This window comes from Eleutherodactylus coqui, chromosome 8 (genome assembly GCF_035609145.1).
Source record: "Eleutherodactylus coqui strain aEleCoq1 chromosome 8, aEleCoq1.hap1, whole genome shotgun sequence".
Lineage (NCBI taxonomy): Eukaryota > Metazoa > Chordata > Amphibia > Anura > Eleutherodactylidae > Eleutherodactylus > Eleutherodactylus coqui.
Genome location: NC_089844.1, coordinates 22,980,553 through 22,995,355, shown reverse-complemented (window position 1 = coordinate 22,995,355; position 14,803 = coordinate 22,980,553). Strand labels below are relative to the sequence as shown.

Sequence of the window (14,803 nt, the reverse complement as noted above, 5' to 3'; positions counted from 1 at the left end):
TATCAGGCTGCTACATTTCCTGAACTGTGACACAGTTGACTTTCAACTTCACTTGCTTAAATAGCTTTCGGTCATGTTGGAAGGACTTGCCAGTTTCTTGTGATGGAAGACAAAAGGGACTTTGATCCATTCCTTGCAAAACGTACCAACTTTAAGATTGGTGGGAGGGCTGACTGCTGGGACCTTCACTGATCCTCAAGCCCCACCCCCACATGAATGAAGCAAAGATCATGCATGTCTGCTGCCGCTCCATTCATTTCAATGGCAGCGATTGTGAAGCGCTTGTTCACAGCAATTTTCAATGCGCTCATTGAAATAAATGGAGAGGCAGTACGAATACATGACCTCTGCTCCATTCATGTGGGGACATTCCGGACCCTCAGTCTCGATAGAAGTCCCAGCAGTTGGCTCCCCCTCCACCAATCAAAGTTATCCCCTAGTCTGAGGGCCCTCTTGTGTGGCAGAAGTCAAAATTCGATCACCTGAGAGCCACTGCCAAGCATAAAAACCTCAAACTTCACCATAAATAAACCATGAAGAGGTAATGGAAAACAGATGAATTTATTATGATTTTATTGTTGATTTGGCACAAGGAATGTAATAAACATTCAGGTAACAAATAACAAAAGAGAAACAGAAAAACAATATCATGAAAAGAAAACCGAAGCGGTTGTGCCAGAGAGACATGCGGGAGGTAATGTGCCAAATATCAGGCCTGGCAGAGACCTGTGGACCCTGGGGCCGAGCAACGGTGCTGGAAGGTCGTCAGGGCCAGGCGAGTCCGACGATTAAGCTTTATCCACAGCATTTTCACCATTTTCAACATCTCAGTTTGCCGTCAGCAAATTAATTGCTTCTAGTTAGAAGTTCCATCCCGACTCGCTCCTGATCGCACAGCCGATGTTCTGTGGTCAGCACAAATCTCTATTGTCCTGATAAGTTTATTACAATATAGTAGACTGAAGTCCAGGATGTGTATAAGAAGATTCTATAGACTGATACAAGTGTAACAAACCCTGAGCTGTGTGAGCAGGATTAGTTTAGGGGTGTTTCTGTTCAATTATAGCAATCAGAGATCTTGGAAACAGTGTGGAATGTGCCCAATGTCAGACAGCTACAGCAAAGCTTCTTTAACTACTGAGTGACCTCCCCCATGTACCGGACCGTATTACTAAAGGGCCACATGTGATATTTGGACTCTTCAGCTGCAGTTTTTAGTAAAATCCTTTAAAGAAATGGGATCCATTACAATCACATCACAGAAGAGGATTCGGGGGCCGATCTACTCCTCTACTTGCAGGTCCTTCAAGATGTAGTGACATCACTAAGGCATAAGGCACAAAGCAACTAGTGACCTAGTGGTGCTCTTCAGAGGAGTCCACATGACGTCCCATTATTGGGTACATGTCTAAGGACTGAGAACTGTGAAGCAGGGGATCTTATTGACTAGCCAATAAATGTCAAATGTATGGCAATGGTAACGTCACATTAACCCTGTAAGTACATGTGCTCCATCAGACAGGTCATTCCTTCAGGGCATGTAGAGACCTGGAAAGTGAAGGCCAAGCTTAGAGAAGAAAGAAAAAAAAAATCTGTAACCATTCTGTTGGCACCAAGGCCTGGAACGTCACAGACAGCGAACAATCATAGAAGACTCTTGGCATGAAAGCCGATGCCATCCTCTGCACTTGGCCGCTATGACACCTCCAGGTCAGAAACTCCAGTTGTAACAAGCAACTGAAATGTTCCAGAAGTTCCACGGTCAAGGCAATGGACGCCCAAATTCCCAGATTAGGCTGCAGCTTTAAGTCCAGGGACTCGAGGATCTGACTCCCTCGGCTCCAAGGGTCACATCTTACTGAAACATTCCTTCGCGTTTGTCCAGACCTGAATGCCCTGCGGACAATGGAGGAGAAGCAACAGAATACCAATCACACAGCACAAGGTTTCCAAAGAGGTCAAATCCACTATTATCTCATATGGCAGTGCCAATAGTGTGTGCCCCCAGACACATGGGCATTCATTGTGCTCATGCAAACCGGCACAGAAACCCGGATCCACAAAGCTCTGGATTAATACTTCTTGTGCTGCCAATACATCTGCCTTAGGGCTCCTGCACACTTGCGTTTTTCTTGCGCATTTTTTTCACCGGATATCGCTGCTTTTTTTAATGCGATTGTCCATGGGACTTTCTAATGATAAAAACGCTTCGCAAGTTTGTGCTTTGCAATTTTTGTGCGAAGTGTTTTTAACATTAGAAAGTTCCATTGACAATGGAGTGAAAAAAACGAGCAAGAAAAACACAAGTGTGCAGGAGCCCATAGAGTGGTTTCACACGGGAGATTAAATCATGGAATTTTAGCGTGATGCGAGAGCGAGTACAGAAGCAGATTTATGAAAACAATAATTTTCAGTGGTTTCCTTCCTATTAGCAATGTTTTCACTGATGCAATTTTGCAAGAAGAAAGAAAAAAAAAAGCCGCAGCAGGCTCCATCTTTCAGCGATGTGTGCTTTTTTTTTTTTTATCTCCCATGTTTCCATATCTATCCTCCTTTTTATCGCATCGCAACGTAAAAACTTGCGCTGCGATTTTAACATTAGAAAGGCCTACTGACATTCATGATAAAAAATACGCATTTTATTGTGGGCGGCAGCAAGGAGATATTCACAAATATATATATAAAAACAAAACCACATCACTGATGCTGAAATCACATGAACAAAGACCAGATTTTCTCACGGCAAAAATCGCGATCGCTCCTGTGGGACCACCCTTAGGCCTCCCTCACACAGGGCGTTTGCAGAAACGCAGGGTTTTTCAACGCTGCGTTACTGCAGATTCTGCCCCGTTTCAGCAGCGCTGGCATACTTTATTCAGCCAAGAATGCTGAAAAGAAAAAAAAAAAATCAATACTCACTAGAGATGAGCGAACGTGCTCGGCCACGCCCCTTTTTCGCCCGAATACCGCGATTTCCGAGTACTTCCGTACTCGGACGAAAAAATTCGGGGGGCGCCGTGGCGGCACGGGGGGTAGCAGTGGGGAGTGGGGGGGGGGGGGGGGGGGGGAGGGAGAGAGAGAGGGCTCCCCCCTGTTCCCCGCTGCTACCCCCCGCACCGCCACGCCTCTCCCCGCCCCCCGGCGCCCCCCGAATCTTTTCACCAGAGTACTGAAGTACTCGAAAATGGCGGTACTCGGGTGCGTAAGTACTCGAAACGAGTACGTTCGCTCATCTCTAATACTCACCTAGCCGATGCAGTCCGGGTCGCGGCCGCTGGTCTCTGCTGCTGATCCGGGCTTCCTCGGCACTCCCAAGTCTATTGCCGTAGGCCAGGTTTGAGAACCCCGCCTCCGGCAATAGAGTGCTGTGATTGGTTGTCGGCGCTTGCTCGATGCCCAATCACAGCCCTTCATTGACTGTCTCAGCCAATCAGAGCTTGCCGGCGCTGATTGGCTGAGACCGTCAATGAAAGGCTGTGATTGGGCATCGAGCAAGCGCCAACAACCAATCACAGCACTCTATTGCCGAAGGCGGGGTTCTCAAACCTGGCCTACGGCAATAGACTTGTGAATGCAGGGGAAGCCTGGATCAGCGGCAGAGACTAGCGGCCGTGACGCGGACTGCAGCGGCTAGGTGAGTATTACTTTCTTTTTTTTCCTCTATCTAACTGGGACTGATTTTTGGGGTAGGGCTTCTATTGCAAGCCCTCACCCTGAAAATCGGCGAGCAGTTAACGCTGCCAAAAACGCGGCGCCAAGTGCTAAAACCGCTGCCCATTCATTTCAATGGGCGACGCAGGGCTGAAAACACCCCAAAATAGAACATGCATCGCTGTCAAAGCGCAGCGTTGGAAGGCACTGCGTTTTCAGCCCTGTGTGAGCAGCCCCATTGAAATGAATGGGAGTGTTGTACAGCGTTTAGCGCTGGGCTGAAAAGGCAGCGCTAAACGCTGTATAAAACGCCCTGTGTGAGGGAGGCCTTACAGCTCAGCTAGCAGCGATGTAGCCGAGAACAGATCTCTCCCACATCTAATCACTTTGTGGCTGCCCTGATCCTGTGAGACCAGAGTAACTCCAGCAGCGTAGCATGACATCCTATAACAGCGACAGGGTGACAGAGGCTGATCTCCTCTCTACGGCTAATGATTGAGTATGGAGATTGCAGGGCTGAATGTCTAACGTCATACTAGGGGGTGAAGGTGAAACAGACAAGCCCATTAATACGGGATGCAAATACTTCTAGCCTTGCAATGGACATTCTTCACATAATAGCTTCCTTGATCAGCCAACTTTGCGGCTGACTGTACTTTACATGACTGATAGAAAAAAAAGTTCTCACCTTCTTGCACATGCTGATCTGCATGACGGCGTAGTTGATCAGAGCCTCCTTCAGGTCCCGATTCTTCTGATCCTTAAAACGTTCGATCTCCAGCCAGGCGTTCTGCACAAAGTCTCTAAAACCCACAAAATCACCAAGGCCATCACTGCTCTGCATGTCTGCTACAAGGTATTTAAACTAAGTTACAATGTTGCTATGACAGGGGATGTATTTTTTTTTAAATTTTATACTCACCCGCTGCCTGGTTCCTGCACCGTCACCCACAGCAATGTGACTCTTCTTAGATTGTTGTGCACACACACACTCTTCCATATCGGAGAGTCGCTTTGCAGAGTGGCTCACAATCTTAGTTAGGCGACAGCACCAGGAACCAGGGAGTGGGAGAGTACAAATACCGTAACACCCACACCACCCGACTCCCTTTCACTCTCCTCTAAACAAGCACCATAACAGTTTATGGTGCTGTAGGGAGAGAACAGGTTCTCTTTAAGAACATCCACAGAATGACTCCTCCCACTGTGACCTCTGAACTGCACACCTGCTCTCTTCATTCTGCACCTTGAGCTGCTCCTCGCCCTCCTCTATCTGTTCTTCTAGCATCTTCATTTTGGCCTCTCTCTGCTCCGGAGTCTCCTGACCAAACAGTTTGCTGGTCATTCCCTTTAGTGAAAAAGTTCTTACAGTCTAAAAGATAAAACCAAAAACAAGTCAGCCTGGACACAGCGACGAGCGGCAGAGAATGATACGTGACATCACCGCTCTTGGACTTTTAAATTTAATAGACCTTTTTTGCTACCTCATCCCGCCTTCCCCCAAATCTATAGTGCAGCACCAGCATGATTATCGCAGGCGGGATGAGGAGTCCTTACGTACCCCGGTGGCCAGCTCCTCGCACTGCTGCTTCTTAGAGACCAGATCCAGCGCAGACATCTCCAGGTCGTACTGCATAAGCTCATGTTTCCTACAAACTGATCTGAAAGCAGAAGCGTTGCAGGATTAGGGAGCGCAGCTCATAGTGGAGTATTGTCTGGTCTGAGCAGCACACCGTCATCCACACTTACAGGTCAGGGAAATACATGACTGGTGATGCTCTAAGGGCTCCTTCACGCTGGCGTGTGCCATTTCCGTTTAAATTCCATCTGGCTGTTCCTTTTTTTGGAGCAGCCAAGCAGAATTCAAAAACAGTTTCCATTTTTTTTTTACCCCATTGAGTTTGCCTTTGCTTCTGTTCGAGTTCCATTAAACTCAATTGGGATACAAACAAAAAACTTGATGCAATTTGACTGCACCAAAAGCAGTTGAGCCAGACGGAATTCAAAAATGCAATGAACGCAGCTGAAGGGGCACAGCACTAGAGAGATTGCTGCAGCCCCTTCCTTTCAGGGGCTCGGACACCTGTATCCCCACTGATCAAAACTTTTGACATGTCTATAAGACATGTCAAAAGTTTTGAGAATTACAGATACTCTTTAAAGGGGCTGTCCCACTTCTAGGATTGATGACCTAGCCTCGGAGTAGGCCATTAAAGGGGTATTCCGGTGATTGAGCAAAATTTAAAAATTTGACCAATCCAATGGGCAGAGACAGAGGGGTCCTGTTTACCCTGTCCTCCTCACTACCTGGTTGCTACTCTTACGTCACTAAAAAGAGGGCAGATTGCACAAGCGCACTGCCACTCCATTCCTTTTCAATGGCCATCTTCTGGAGTCCAAAGCAACCAGGAAGTGAGGAGGATGGGGAAAACAGGGACCCCCTTCCCCCAATCTTGGGTTTGATAAGAATACCAGTGTTCGAAAACCACTAATCTATCAATTTTCAGTTTGAAAAATTTAAGTTTCATTCACTAACCAGCATACCCCTTTGATAGCTAAATCTGTGTGTACAGTAACAGAGTACCAGCCTCAGTGATCAGTTGATTGGCAGGGCCCACTTTTCAAAACCTGGTCCTCAAAATAGGTCAAACTCAGAAATGGGACAACCAATTTAAAAGGGATTTTCTGGGATATTAAAAAAAAAAAAAAAGAAGGTTTGAAAAGTTGAATACTCGCCTATCCCGGCGGCTCCCCGTTCGGCGCCGCAACCTTAGAGTCCGCCACATGCAACCTGGAGTGAGTGAGTGGTCACGTGTATAATGAACGGCACGTGACTGCTCGCCACTTCTTCTGGGTTCCATGCAGTTTTGGACAGTTCTGTCTTGCAAAACCACTTTAATGTCCAATAATCTGGTACTATGCAGGTTTATATGCTAAATGGACCGCCAGGGCTGCAAACAGATCCCCTCCTGCTGATTATCCATGTATATTCTGGAATCAGATCTCTACTAAGACCATGGTTGTCCTGCTGTATAGTTAGGGTCAATGATCACCCTCCCCAATGATCAGCTGCAAGACGGTACCTTAGAGCTTCAGAATAGAATAGGTATTCTTTCAGCTGATCGGCGTAATGTTCCTCCTCCTCCAGAATGTCATCGATGGAAGCGGCATACCTGCGGACACACAAGACAGCATTCTTGTCATTAACCTCAGTGGCTGCTACTGTATACAAGGAGCCTCGGATGAAAGTGAGCGGACCACTGACTGACTGAGAAAATACGGCGCAGCCAGAAATGTAGCAATAAACCTCCTTGTGGCAGCCCTGAAAAATCCAACATGGCAGCCGTTTCCTCATCCGTTTGTGAGATGTAAAAATGGGACCAATTCAGAACTGTATATATCAGCGAGCAGTTCACTTACACGTCCATGTGATGCCCGGCGCTCTGCAGACCATCCCCCATCTCCTTTTCTATTGCACTCCATTCACTGTAGACAGACATTGCAAAATACATTCAGTAAGAGAGCGGAAGCCCCTCCCACCACAGGGCGTTCGATCCCTAACATCGTGCAGCAGGACACACAAACTGACCTGAAAACTCTGCCATAATTCCCATGCACCTTGTAGACGCCGTACAGCCGGTCGGCCACCCTCTACGGGACACAGAGAAAGAAGTTAAACATTTGTCTGTTATAGAGGCCATCCTGTACAATCACTCCCATCATCCCTGGCTCTAGAACCTCACAATCTAATCACACTGGGATCTAATCCATCTAAAGCCCATTAATGTATGAGTGTGTGGTGTTACAGGAAAAGCTGGAGGACCCAAAATGTGACCCCCGAGATGGGCGACGGCCGCCCTCAACTTGGCTACCGGAATGCACTGCTGACTACAACCTCTGGGAGTTATCGGAGACTGCAGGCGGTCGGCTGCGCAGGTACTTGAACCCGCATGCATGAATATGGAGAAGTGAGCGTTTGTCTCCCTCATAAGTCAAATCATCAAGGGTTTAACCCCTTCCTGCTGCAGCCCTTCTTAGTTTTTTCATTTTTCTTCCCTCCTCCCCACTTTCAAAAAAATGATAACTCTTAATTTCTAGATAAACCTACTCGACGGCCGGTAACATTTAATGTACTGGGGAAAAGTAAGTAAGTAAATCAAATATCTTAAAAAAAAAAATAAAAAAATTCTTTCTTTTGACCTCCATAACATTTTTTAGGTTTCTGTCAAACTGCTTGTACAAACGTATTTTTTTATTTTGCCCGGTAGCTTGTAGTTTTTATTAATACCCTGCTGGTGACTTTTGGAACGCTTTTTATTCAATTATTCCTTGGAAATGGGGTACCCAAAAAAAAGTGTAATTTTGGAGCTGCGCATATTTTTTTTCTGACGGTGTTCACTGTGTGGGATTAATAATGTGATATTTCGATAATCGGGGTGTTTGCGGACGCAGTGATACCACGTTTTTATGTTTTGATGAAATGACTGGACAAAGTGTGGCGTTCTCTCTTTTAGGTTTGTAATATTTAATAACTTTTTTTTTCCCCCTTTCATTTTTGTCCCCATAGGAAACTTGAACTTGCGACAGTTTGATCGCGTGCGCTATACACGTACGGTGCACAGCGGGAAGGTGTTATAAAACAGCGTCTCATTTACAAACAACCCCCCTCCCGATCTACGAAGCGCAGACAACGGGCGCTCATACATGGAGGACAGGATGCACTCACCGCACGGACACGCAGGAGGTGCGAGATGACGGACTGCAGCTCATCACTGTAGTGTTTCAGCTCCGTGAAGCGCCTGCAAGACAGAAACAGATCCTTCTAACCATCAGGATGCAGCGAACGGGTCCTCACGTACAGACACGAATATTTATACATCATTCTAGTGGAGGAGAAACACGGGCGGCGCTCACCGGTTTCCTTTATATAAGAGACATGGACAAGTGCTACTGGTGAAACTTGTGACAGATGTTTCATCTGCTCCCATGCCTATTCAAGCTTTCCACGTGATCCCACGTCATGGCGCTGGCTTATAAGTCGCACGCCAAGCCATCGCCACAGTAATATATAAACAGCGTTCAATACATGCAGAACATTCAAAACTACCAAGTCGCATGTATAAAAACAAACTCCGATCGTCCCGGTCATTTAAACCGAAGGCACCTTGAAGCATCAGTATGTATGATCCACTTCTCAGAGGAAGCTTAACCTCTCCTCCGGCTCTAGGACAACTCACCCTCTTGCAGGAACGGGGCGTGGGAGCCCCGGACTGACAGATTTATGTACAAGTTATGCCAGAAACTGGCCTAAATTATAGCAGAACTGCACACCAGGTTGGAGCGGGCGTACATGTCTGAGAAGACACATGGAGGTGCCCAGATAGGTCTAGTAGCGCCTCTTCATGTATTAAGCGCATTGTGCTCCAGGGGAAAATTCTACTAAGCCCGGTGTCAGAAATACAGGCCTTAGGCTGCCTACACACGAGCGAGGGCGATATTTGGCTGAGAAACTCTGCCCGCTCGTGAACGTGAGATTTGCCAGCGGATGCCAGGGGATTTTCAGGCAAAACCGCCTTGCATTTGTGAAATTTTGATCCTCACGCACGATAGAGGATTGGAAGGGTCTCCCTGTGATTTCAACGGGAAACCTCGCATGGCACGGCATGCGAGGAATTAAATGTCCCATTGAAAGCAATGGGCGATGCTTTCTGAGGAACATGCAAAGATAAGACATGCGACGATGCATCAATACCTAGGATCGCATCGCTCGGAGCACTCCTCTCATACTCACTTATCTGGGTTTTTGACACGGAAAGTTGCATTTAGTGACTTCAGCCTGGAGTCCGTCTAGAAAACAGGAGGTAAGACACAGGACTATGAAACATGGCAGGGGGCAAGCAGGAGGCTACCGGGGCTTAAATGGAGTCTGTCAGCTACTATGAGCACTTAAAGCTAAGCTAATGGGCTCAATGTAGCTGACCCACCGGGTCCGGGGGTGTAAGTTTTATACTTACCTTTCCCACTTGGTCTCAGCACTGAAATCGGATGTCACAGTGCCTTAAGTGGCGCTAAGTAGTCCTTCCATTCTGGTTTATAATGAGAGCACCACTTAGCGTGCTACTGAAAGCACTGACACCGGAGGAAGTTAATTCTAGAACTTACCTCCCTGGACTCAGCGGGTCACATACTCTGAGCACATAAGCTTAGCTTATAGGGCTCAAAGTAGCTGGCAGCCTCTTTACGGCCCCCATACAGAGACTTTAGTCATCTGAACATGCGCTAAACGTTTCAGATAATATCGAGAGCGATGAAATTCGATGCCCAATCCTTTTGTTCCCCATGAGATTAGCAGGTGTCAGAGCTGCCCATCTGTGACTTACCTCCTTAAGCACATGAACGCTCAGCCGAGCCAACCATTCATGTGTATGTGGGGCAGCCGGGGTAAACAGCTGTTGAATAAATGATCTTTTGTCTGACAGTTGTTCGGACACCTTAAAGGGGTTGTCAGACTTTAATTTTTTTTTTTAAATATCGGCAGCAGGCTTCACAACAATCCCAGTCTGTACTGACAGAGGAAGTCAGGTGACTACTGCAGCCAATCAGAGGCTACATCCTCACAATTCTGAACTCCTTGCATCATGATGCCCAGGATGTGAGCACTGGCGCCAGAAGATCAGGCGGTAGCACTGCGACCTCCAACAGCGCAAGTCAGGTGACCGCCGCCGCCAAACAGGGATTGTCACGGGAGAGTCCTGAGAGAAGGTGTTGGTTATTGTGAGGGCAGCTGTTCAGCACCAACCTAGGATGTAATTCACCAGACGCCATGGAGGACACCTTAGATGCCACTGCGCCATCTAAAGAGCTTGAGGGAGGGGCTCTGTCAATTTACCCATTGATGCCATGTGATGCATTTGCTTGGGGGCCGATTAGTTGCCATGGCAAGTCTGTTAACCCTAACACAGAGATCGGGCCCGGCCCCAGTCCTGGTGACCAGAGAATAAATGTAGCTCATTATTTATACCGCACAGGGCATGGTGTAAAATAATCTAAATGATAAAAAAACAAACTGTAAAAACCAATAAAAAGGCAGATTAGACATTTCTGCATTCCTACTAAAACCGGTAAACAGCATAAAAAAAGTTGCATACAACAACGAGGGAATCGCAGTTGACGGCGCCGTCGGCCTCTGACTACCTTTAGCTGCAGTCCTGTCTCGTTCAGCGCCTCCTTCCATCCGTTCTCCTGCGCACAAGTGAAATGTATACGTAAGAGGGCAAAATGCGGCAGTCTATACAACAGCAATGGAAGCGGTGGCCACTCAGAGGAGCCCACCGGGACACGGCCGGAGAGACCACCCCACCTGGCTAAGGAAGGAACTGAAGACCTTGTCGTGGCAGAGGACGGGGTGAGACGCCACGCGCAGAAGGAAGTTCTCCAGACCGATTCTCCTCCTCTCCACGAAGTCAGGATCCATGTTGTCAGCCGAGAGCTTGTGCCACACGAACTCCGCCTGCAAATACAGGGCGCCCGTCAGGATAGGGTTACTATCAGCCGAAGGGAGACAATCAATACAATGCTCGAACAAGCGATTTAACCCTCTCCAATCCACTGCCTGATGTTTAAAGACATTATGATTTAAGGCTGTACAGCTCCGATGTTGGAAGACGTCCGTCGGGGTTCTCTTACTGTATATTGCCAGCCTCCCTGCTGTCGGAGCCTATCCAATGTGTCACCTCATGCAGTACTGGCTTTAACCAGCATATAGCGCCATTGTAAAACAGCAGAAAAAAGTAAGCCCCCTAGGAAAACCAGAGTACAAATTGGATTGGAAAGGGTTAAATGATAGTCGTCCTGTGTGAACACACGACCCGACCCGACGGGGTATTGACACAAACCGACTAACGGGCGACTTCCTGCTCAGTGTAAGCAGACAGACAATGGTCAGACGGAGGTGAGAGACCAGAAAACAACGACTATCGCTCCAGTGTAGAAAGAACCCTAGGACAACATGGGGGGCTGAGGGGCAGCATGGCCCCCAGAACAGCACACAGGGGTCTGAGGTTCAGACTCCGCCGCCACAGCATGAGCCATGTACACAAGTCTATAACAGCCCCCACACTTTTAATATACTTTTGCAGTTCAATTCTTCCCTCTCAGTACCCCTGCTTGCTGTCAGTGAATGGAGGCATTCTTATTTTCAGCCTCCAGATGTGAACATGCCCAGATCTAATCCATCTCACAGCTGAGGTTCTGCAATTTATCCAGCATAGACATCGCACAGGTCTTCATCCTCCGGACGTAAATAGAGTTCCAATTCACTGTCAGCAAGCAGAGGTCATGAAAATGGTCAGAAATTGAAATACAGTATATTAAAGAGATGCAGAACTCTTCATCATTTACTGAAGGCCTTTTAACCCCTTAACGCCCCTAGGACACATTTACATCCTAGGTGTGCGGGGTTTGGGAGATGATCCATTCCATACGATGCAGGTGCTGGCTGTCTGACAGCTGACACCCGCCTACAACGGCCGCGGTCAACGCTAATGCTGATCGCGGCTATTAACACTTTAAATGCCCCAATCAGTGTTCAGGGGTCCTGAACACCCCCCACCCCCCCCTCCACATTGAGATCACAGAGTGCTATTCAACTGCCAAGACCGGACTGCCATGAATGAAGGTCTATCGAGACATGTCAAAGCGCAGTATAATGCAACACCGGGGTATTACATTATACTATGTGAGTGACCACATGATTACATGTTCAAGTCTCCTATGGGGGCTAGAAAAAAAAAAAAAAAGTTTATTCAAAAAAAAAAAAAATTAAAAAAGGTAACAAAAAAGTTAATTATTAAAAAAACAAAACAAAAAAAACCCTCTTTCCCTAGATTTATAATAAAAATCTGAAATACATGTTTGGTATTGCCGCGGCTGTAAAGGTCTGATCTATCAGAGTAACATTATCCTCCGCGCTGCGCAGCGCCGGCACTGTACCCGCTTCTCTGGTAATGGCGGGGCGACCACGAAGGGATACGTGACGGACAGGTAATTGCGCAGAAGTTCGAACTCGCTGTATCTCCTCCACAGACAGTCCAGCGAGCTGTGGCCTTCATTGTGAGCGTCCAGCAACCTGCAGAAAGAGAGATTTCCGTGAGATCGGGCTCCGCCCCCCACGCAGGTCACATGACAGCGGGCTCGCTCCTCACCTCGTCTCGATCAGGTACGCCGTGTACGTTTCCTGCATGTTCATCGCGTTCTTCCCAGTACGCTTCTCAGCTTCAGAAACGCTGATCTCAAACTTCTTCAACAAGGATTCCTCCGCCGCCATCTTACAGAGAGAAAAGGCGCCTCGTCACAAAGCGTCAAGACAGCGCCGCAGCGCACGCGAGACTTAGGCCGAGCTCACACGGGCGGACCGGATTCTGACCCCGCGGACCTTATTTTCTTTTATTGTGAATGATCGCGGCGACTTGCCGGCGGTCAGGCGCACTACAGTTGTTGACTGTTCGTATTTCCCGTGCCGTCGCTTGGCAACGCTGCGAGGACCGGCAGCCCATATGTAACGTTGCGGATGGGCTGCGGGTCGGACGCCTCCATTGTCTTCCGGCCGTCCTCACTGAATCCGCGGCAAAATAGAGCATGCTGTGATTTTTCAATACGCAGTTCGCATCCGCGAGCGCAAAAGCGATTTTACCCGTGTGAGCCCGGCCGATAACAGCGCCACATCACAGGGAAGGCACGAGGTGGCAAGTGGGGAGGAAGGCACAAGAGGGGTGGCAAATCAGGGCGGGGGGAAAACCAAGGGAGTCTGCAAGAGGGGTGATAAAGAATAAAAGTCTGGAAGAAGGGAAATAAGAGAGATAATCTGCAGGGAGGAAACTCTACAAGAAAGGAGACATGATGGTCTGCAGAGCAAGGAGTAGGGAAGACAGTCTGCAGGGCACACACCACTTCCGCCCCCGTTGTGTCGCCTTCCGGGCTTTCTCCTCCGGCCTCGGAGTCTTCGTTATCAAACAGGCCGGACGGCTCCTCCTTGACGCTCATCTCGCCGCTATATCACCCGCTCCTGCCGTACAAATTGGCCCGGTCCTGGTGTCAGACTCGCAGCTGACAACTTCCGGTTTCAGGCCCCGCCCTGGTCTCTATAGAAACCGACAGCTGTGAACGCTCTGCGCATGCGCGGACTGCCTCCAGAAATACCCGGCTGGCTGCTTATTCTAGGAGTATTACAGTCACTAGGGGGCGTAATCACTGACAGCAGCGTCCTGCAAGCGAAATCCCAAATATGCGTCCTGCAATATTCACCGAAGCTGCTGCAGAACTTCCCTGCAAACAGGAACGAGAGAACCGTTTCCAGAAATCATCACTTTATGTGCCAGGCTGAGCACTCCTATCATCCATATATACACCCATCATCAGTAACACCCCCCCCCCCCCTTCCCTAGAAGGCGTATATATAAACTTTTTAGTTTTCCCTCAGTCTGGTTGTATTAGGGTTGTTTTTTCCAGGACGTCCCGTAGTTTGTATTACCGTGTTTTCCTGAAAATAAGCCCTACCCTGAATACTGAATACCCCGCCTCCAGCAAGCCAGTGCTATGATTGGATCATAAGCGCTGCTTGGTCAGCCAATCAGAGCTGGCGCTCGATCATTGACAGCCATACAGTGAATAACATCGCTAAACGGCTCTGATTGGTTCATCAAGCCCCGGCTCTGATTGGCTGAGCAACGGCTCTCGTGATCCAATCACAGCACTGGCTTGCTGGAGGCGGGGTATTCAAAGCTTCATCACCAGACAGAGTGCTGTGTCAACACTGAGGCCATGGCAGCCTGCCGCTGCGCCAGAGACCAGCGCGAGGGACTCAGACGCCGTGCGCCAGGTGAGTATAAGCCCCACCCCCTTCTGAAATTAAGACACTGCCTCTTTTGGGGCAAAAATTAATAGAAGACTGAGTCTTATTTTTGGGGAACAGCAGTGGGGAACAGGGGGGAGCTCGCTCTCTTTCTTCCACTCCCCCGCACACCCGTGAATCTTTTCGCCCGATTAGGCAGTTACTCAAAAAAAGCGATGCTCGATCCGAGTAATTGTCCTAAACGAGTACGTTCGCTCATCTCTATTTTTAACCCCTTAAGGACACAACGGAATTTCTTCTCCA

The 14,803-nt window shown here is 48.2% G+C and overlaps 1 protein-coding gene across 1 annotated transcript; it reads right to left on the bottom strand.

Moving 5' to 3' along the window:
• Positions 1–542: 542 nt before the first annotated feature.
• On the bottom strand, positions 543–13,782 carry SNX4 (sorting nexin 4). The gene is made up of 14 exons (XM_066575291.1): positions 13,597–13,782; positions 12,855–12,976; positions 12,643–12,778; positions 11,012–11,161; positions 10,846–10,893; positions 9,443–9,498; positions 8,378–8,450; positions 7,241–7,302; positions 7,072–7,137; positions 6,735–6,824; positions 5,213–5,312; positions 4,878–5,023; positions 4,340–4,454; positions 543–1,896 (listed from the first exon to the last, which is right to left on the bottom strand). Exons 1-14 carry the CDS (start codon positions 13,690–13,692, stop codon positions 1,849–1,851), a joined length of 1,308 nt encoding a protein of 435 aa, XP_066431388.1. The 5' UTR covers positions 13,693–13,782; the 3' UTR covers positions 543–1,848.
• Between the last annotated feature and the right edge of the window lie 1,021 nt (positions 13,783–14,803).

Coding starts and splice junctions, on each gene's coding strand:
- SNX4 (XM_066575291.1), bottom strand. CDS start 13,692: ATGAGCGTCAAGGAGGAGCCGTCCGGCCTGTTTGATAACGAAGACTCC. Junction 11,162..12,642: donor CGCCATTACCAGAGAAGCGG/GTACAGTGCCGG, acceptor CTGTATTTGCAG/GCGGAGTTCGTGTGGCACAA. Junction 1,897..4,339: donor AGATCAGCATGTGCAAGAAG/GTGAGAACTTTT, acceptor CATTGTCCGCAG/GGCATTCAGGTCTGGACAAA.